The sequence below is a fragment of the Gallinula chloropus genome (genome assembly GCF_964237585.1).
Source record: "Gallinula chloropus genome assembly, chromosome: 1".
Lineage (NCBI taxonomy): Eukaryota > Metazoa > Chordata > Aves > Gruiformes > Rallidae > Gallinula > Gallinula chloropus.
The window spans coordinates 43084745-43091413 of record NC_140085.1 but is presented as its reverse complement, the minus strand read 5'-3'; the positions used below and the strand labels follow the sequence as shown (position 1 = coordinate 43091413).

Below are 6669 nucleotides of genomic sequence, written 5' to 3'. Positions count from 1 at the left end.
CTGCCCGTGGCAGGGGGTTGGAACTAGGCTTTGAGGTCCTTTCCAGCCCAAAGCATTCTGTGATTCTATGGTTCCATTACTGTGCTCTCTCTTTTAATCAACTGCTTGCATTACAGCCTGTGTCCTACTTGCTTTCTGTATGTTTGTTACTCTTTACTGTTCTTGGTGCAAGCTTTAATAAGTGCTTGGTCTTTGCATATTTATTCTGGAAAATGAATTTAATTGGTATCTATAACTTTTCCAGCATTCTTTTTAAGCTTTTTAGTTAAAGAACTTGGTACACTGAAAGCCTTCCTGTACAGCAGTACAATTTGTTTCCGTAACGACGCCCCCGCTGAACTGAGAGGCAACAAATTGTGCACGGAAAGAAAATCAATGTCTCACAAAAGTAGGGTGGTTTGTGTTTTACAGCAGATGTTAAAGGAGACCAGAACCTTTGCACAAGCAGTGTTTGGAGCGCATGTATACCTGTATTATTCTACCCCTCTGTCTTTGCTGCCATCAGGCTTTACCATGCTGCGAGCCTTTAGTCACACACATGGTAGGTGTGCGTTCCGTCACGCGAAGCGTTGGCATCATCGTAAGTCTGTGCTGGCAATCAGGAGAGAAGATGTTAACGCCTGGGAAAGAAGAGCACCTCTAGCACCAAAGCATGTTAAGGAATTGACACAGATGGGATACAAGGTCTTGGTGCAGCCGTCAAACCGGAGAGCCATCCATGAAAAGGTAGGAGCCCATTTTGAGTTAGGTAAGGCCATAGTTCAGTTAGTAACGATAGCACAGGAAAAATAGTATTCAAAGCACATGCATAAGAAAAATTATTACTCATTTGGTTGTTAAATAAGGAGTTATTGTGTCCTAATGGGGAGAAAAAGGATTATTTTCTTCAACCTTTTAATGTAATGTTGGCACACTGGTGAGATGTTTAGATTGGTTGTTTTTCCCCCTTTCGTCTGTCTCTGAAAACATTCTAGGTGCTCTTGGAGTAGAAACTTGGGAATTCCTTTAACGTTTTTTTTTGTTTTATGTCTTCTGTTTATATGGAGGCAACACTCTAAATTAAATATATTTAAAGAAAAAAGAGGAAGAACCGATCTGATGAATCTCATTCCTGAGGAGAGATTTTTATTTTTTCTTTAATGCTGATAGCTTCAGGACAGAGAGCTTTTACAATTCTTGCAGCAGCAGTAACACACTGCTCTAAGGTACCTGAGCCAAGAGATGAAAATGTAGGGAATTAGTGATCGCTTGCACATATCACCTTTTAATTAAGGAACAGTGCTGGTTTTCATCAAAGCACATATTGCATTAGGTACACAATTATACTACTGAGAGCCGGAATTTTAGTATCTCTTTGAGATAAGGGAAAACAAAAAATAAATCTTCGTTGCTCTTCAGCTTGGATTTAGTCTTACATAAACTTATAAACCCACATGTCATCAGTCTTCAGGTTAATTTATCTTATTTCCAGATATTTCAGCACACCACAAAGGGCTGCTTATTATTGCAATACTATAAGATACTTTACATGTAGTAAAATATCTTTTTTTGTGAATTTAAGATGAAGAATTTTACTAATGCATAATTATGTTTTGGCCTTGTATAATAGGATATTAACATTAGCTTGGAAATTCAGGTCGTCATTCGCCCTTTTGATAAGGAAGTTTATGAATGTGTCACATGCAGTAAGTTGTGGTGCATTCATAATAGGATTATCCATTTGACCTCTCTTCTAGCTGCCTATGTGTTGGGATCAGAACATGAAAGTAAACAGAAAAATTTACTTTGATTTTATTCTTTCATAGGATTACGTCAAAGCAGGGGGCATTATTCAAGAAGATATTTCCGAAGCTTCTCTGATAGTGGGCGTGAAGAGACCTCCAGAGGACAAGTTAATACCTAAAAAGAACTATGCCTTCTTCTCTCACACTATTAAAGCCCAAGAGGCAAACATGCCCCTTTTGGATGAGATTCTGAGACAGGTAAATTGTGTCATAGTGAAGACAACTGGCTGTTAGCATGGTGTGGAAACTGAACTTGATGCTGAAGTGTGATCGGAAGCTTGCTGCGTAGTGTGGTTACTTCCAGCATGCTAATTTGTAGGTCGTTAACGAGGGCAGTTTTCAGTATCCTTTCCTGGAACTGAGCATTTCTTGCTTAGAGGATCTTATTATCAGTGATACCATGTAAGAGAGATGAGTTGTGAGCGTGGTGTGCTCAAGAGAGGTTCACAGTGTGTGAGCTCGTTGGTAAGTTAAGGCGGAGTGTGTAGCAGTCACTTTAGAGGGAGGCAGCCAGTTTGCTCCGAAAAGAGAAGCCTCTTGGCAGAGGATGTCAGTGGGTCTGTGGCAGCTGCAGTGGCCTGTTGGGGAGCTCTGTGCCAAGAGTGCACAGGCAGCGCAGAGGCTCTTTAAGCAGGAATTCAGTGCAACATTTAGGTTTTCAGTTCTGTGCTTAAATCTTGTTAGGAATTTGTTGCCTTTCTCTTAATATGCCCATCAGCCTCTATCAGAAAGGATGACAAAGGCATGTGAAAAGGTAGTTCCTAGGACAGCAGTGTACCACTGGCTGCATTCACTTAAAATTTTAATACTCAATTTGCTATGTATTTTCAGGAAATTCGACTGTTTGACTATGAAAAAATGGTTGATCATAAAGGAATGCGAGTTGTGGCCTTTGGAAAGTGGGCTGGTGTAGCAGGTATAGTTCATGAAGTGAAGGCAGGCTTGCAACAAATAACTTCTTGTAATCCTTCTGGTTGTCTGCGTTTCCTGAAAGCTGAAGCTTGCAATACATTTTTTAACTGCATATTTAACTCTTGCTTTTAAGAGCTTCTTTCCACTCTGTTTTGTGCTCCCTACTTTTGATGAGATTATGTGTCAAATCATCCTGTGGATTCCTGGCAAATCTGCTGTTTTATGTTGTCTTGAAATCCTGTTGGTCTATCAAACTAATCTGAGGCAGACTAAATATCAAGTACTCAACTGAAAAGGCTTTTGAAAGAAATGGCTGCTGTCAGTCCTGCAAGTTTGAACATCTGTTTGTCACTGCATTTACCTGATTTTTTGTGAGGCATGGTTCTCATTCCCTTCTACTGAACATCAACTCTGTCTTCAAGAGATTCTTACTATCTCCTTCTTTGGAATTGGGTGATGTGGATGCATCTCGTGATAGGATATCCAAATATTAGATAGTGCTGAAATGCATAAGAGGAGGCCTAAGATCGTGGCTTGCTATTGAATTTATCCATCCCAGGTTTTATGTAGACTTTCTGGAGAAGTAAAATATTAAGATTAAAACACAGGCCAAAATATTGAGGGTGATTTTTAGACTTCAGTTGGTCTCTGCAGTTTCCAACTGTGCTTATTCATAATTAACACTGATAGTCTGATTTTATTTGCTTGAACAATAGGAATGATCAACATTCTGCATGGGTTGGGATTACGATTTTTAGCCCTGGGACATCACACTCCCTTCATGGTAAGAATATATGTGTATGGATTTGCCTTCAGCAAAATGACATTTGAGCATCTGCTAATTGCCTGGGTTTGAATATGGAAAATACCCTGATGGTTCTGTGCCTTTGATTTCAGCACATTGGGATGGCCCATAACTACAGGAATAGCAGTCAGGCTGTGCAGGCAGTACGGGATGCCGGGTATGAAATTTCACTGGGATTGATGCCAAAGTCAGTTGGGCCTTTAACGTTTGTGTTTACAGGCACTGGTAATGTTTCTAAGGTAAGAATTCTGTCTTCAAGATCAATTGCTGTATTATTTTTAATAGAACTTCTTGGCATTTGATACATGTCAGGTTAAATGGGTTAAAATAGATTTATTTTGTTTGGTTAGCAGGTTTTCCTTTGCCAGTAAAAATTTTTAAGTACCCTAAACTAATGCCTTTAGGATGACATCATGCCTGACAAGGCTGACCGTGGTAACTGCTTACCATGAAAAGCAGGTTCAGTCTTACTGCTCCTCTCTCCTTTCCACCTGCATGATTTTTTGTCTCCCTTTCTCTGTTGACTCTAAGCTCACAAGGTATGTTGAGTCACCCATTAAAGTATGGAAATAAAATGATTTTTGTAATACTTGCTGAGATTTTGTATCTGTTTTTATAGCATAAACTTGGCTTACAAGTGCTGGAGTTCAGAGCTGTTTTCTATGACATAGGGAAAAGACTAGCCCCTGGTTTTGGCAACAAAGATCACTTAACTAGTCTCCAACTACAAAGTGAAATTACTGCCTATGTAAATGTGTGTTTTCTGAATGAAAGGATGTTATGTCTGAAAGCCTTTTGCTCTGTGATCACAACTCATTGAGAAGTCTTCTTGAAGTTCTCTGCCTTTAGAAAAGCTTGGTTGGTGAGAGTGGCTTCAGGGGTCTTCCCTAAAAAGAAACTACTCCTCAGAATGGCAGCAAAACCATCTATTGTGGCTGAGTTGAGGCCTCCTGGCTCTGTTTTTAGAAATATAACCCAGATGTTGGATTATGGGTCAGGCATAAGGCTGTAATGGGGAATGATGTAACTTCTTTGTGCTTAGAGACGAGGTAGTTCTGTTCTGCACAAGTGGGGATGTGTGTGAAACACTTTGTACATCTCTGAAGATACTCTATGGCAGGTCTGTCAAATTGTGTACGGTGGTTTTGTGTTTGTTTTCACACCCCAAATGAGCAGTGTCACACTACCTTCATTCTCTGCTCTTTCTGAATCCTGCTTCCTGGTTTACAGGGTGCCCAAGAAATGTTCAATGCTCTTCCATGTGAGTTTGTGGAACCACATGAGCTAAAGGAAGTTTCAAGATCTGGAGGTATGCTGTGACAAGAAAGTGACTAAAAACACTAGAACCCTTTTGTCCAAGCATAACTTTTAAAATATAATTAATTTTTTTTTAAACCTCAGACCTCAGAAAAGTCTATGGGACAGTGTTAAGTCGGCACCATCATCTTATAAGGAAACGTGATGGACTGTATGATCCAGTGGACTATGATAAACATCCAGAACTCTACACTTCTCGCTTTAACACTGATGTGAGCATCTCTTCTCTTCTTTTATGAAGGGTTCTCCACAGAGTGTTGGCAGTTACTGCACCTTGCATACCCATCTATTCAGAGGGCATTCATTTAAAACACTAGATCGGGTCCTTTCAACTTCTTAAAGTGCTAGATGAGAACATTCGGCGTCTGTAACTTTCTTTGCAGATTGCACCCTACACAACCTGTTTAATTAATGGCATATACTGGGAACAACATACTCCTCGCTTGTTAAGTCGACAGGATGCTCAGAAGCTGCTGGTGCCAGTTAGATCTGCTACTGGTGCAACGGAGGGCTGTCCTGAGTTACCACACAAGTAAGACACCTCAGTTCACTCGTGACAATTCTGCAGCACCATCATTAAATGATAATGTCAGGCAGTTTCACCACAGATCTACGTTGTTCCTCTTGCATGTTGCAAAATTCCCCATTGATTCTGCTTTTATTTTTTTTCTTCTATGCTTTGCAGTCTTGTTTTCACAGTTTGGAGTTCTTGAAAACATTATAGTACAAATGATTGACAGGTATCATCTGTCTTTCTGCAAAGGTAGTTCTGTCATTGATCCTTGTGCAGAATCCAATACAAACAGCGTGACATCTGGGAAATATGCCTACTGAACCATTATTGCTAGAAGTTTCTATGCCTGAGCAGAATTTGTTGGTTAAGTTCTTCTTACCCTGTCATTTGGCTTGTCCAAGTGGAGCAACTGTTCCTTACCTCCTCTGATTTCTGCAGCAGGTAGTGGGAATGCTCCACAACCCTCAACAGCTTCAAGGGTGGAATGTGGGTTGCAAATACAGGGTTAGTCTCCTTTCAGTGAGGATAAGAGCTTCCCTTTCTCTAACAGTCCTGTATAATAGTTCTCTGTGAGACTAGTGTGGGGATGGATTTGGGAAGGATATGGCAGTGTATCCTGGTGAGGAAGGAGGTCTCCATCTCTTCTCTTCCCACTCTTGACACCTTGTCTGTCTCACTTGACAAATAGAGAATTTAAGTGTTGGATCTTGCACTTGGGTCACAACAACCCCACATGATGACACAGGCTTGGGGAAGAGTGGCTGGAAAGTTGCCTAACAGAAAAGCACCTGGTAGTTTTTGTCAACAACTGGCTGAATATGAGCCAGCAGTGTGCCCAGGTGGCCAAGAAGGCCACAGCATCCTGGCTTGTATCAGAAATGGTGTGTCCAGCAGGACTAGGGAAGTGATCATGTCCCTGTACTCAGCTCTGGTGAGGCTGCAACTTGAGTCCTGTGTTCAGTTTTGGGCCCCTCACTACAAGAAGGACATTGAGGTGCTGGAGTATGTCCAGAATAGGGCAACAAACTTGGTTAAAGGTCTGGAGCACAAGTCTTATGAGCAGCAGCTGAGAGAACTGGGGTTGTTTAGCTTGGAGTAAAGGAGGCTGAGGGGAGACCTTATTGCTCTCTACAACTACCTGAAAGGAGCTTGTAGCCAGGTGGATGTTGGTCTCTTCTCCCAAGTAACAAGTGACAGGACATGCGGAAGTGGCCTCAAGTTGTGCCGGGAGGTTTAGATTGGGTATTAGGAAAAATTTCTTCACTGAAAGGTTGTCAATCATTGGAACAGGCTGCCCAGGGAAGTGGTTGAGTCACCATCCCTGGAGGTATGTAGAA

General features: G+C 41.2%; 1 protein-coding gene across 1 annotated transcript in view; it reads left to right on the top strand.

The window, feature by feature from the left end:
* Window positions 1-414: 414 nt before the first annotated feature.
* Window positions 415-6669, top strand: part of AASS (aminoadipate-semialdehyde synthase) — a gene marked incomplete at its 5' end in the record, with an annotated part of 28160 nt that continues 21905 nt past the window's right edge. Inside the window, 8 exons of the mRNA XM_084276988.1 lie at window positions 415-726; window positions 1806-1982; window positions 2616-2700; window positions 3413-3480; window positions 3594-3740; window positions 4732-4810; window positions 4903-5030; window positions 5202-5350. Coding sequence (XP_084133114.1) covers window positions 415-726; window positions 1806-1982; window positions 2616-2700; window positions 3413-3480; window positions 3594-3740; window positions 4732-4810; window positions 4903-5030; window positions 5202-5350 — 1145 coding nt within the window. The remainder of the gene's footprint in view (window positions 727-1805; window positions 1983-2615; window positions 2701-3412; window positions 3481-3593; window positions 3741-4731; window positions 4811-4902; window positions 5031-5201; window positions 5351-6669) is intronic.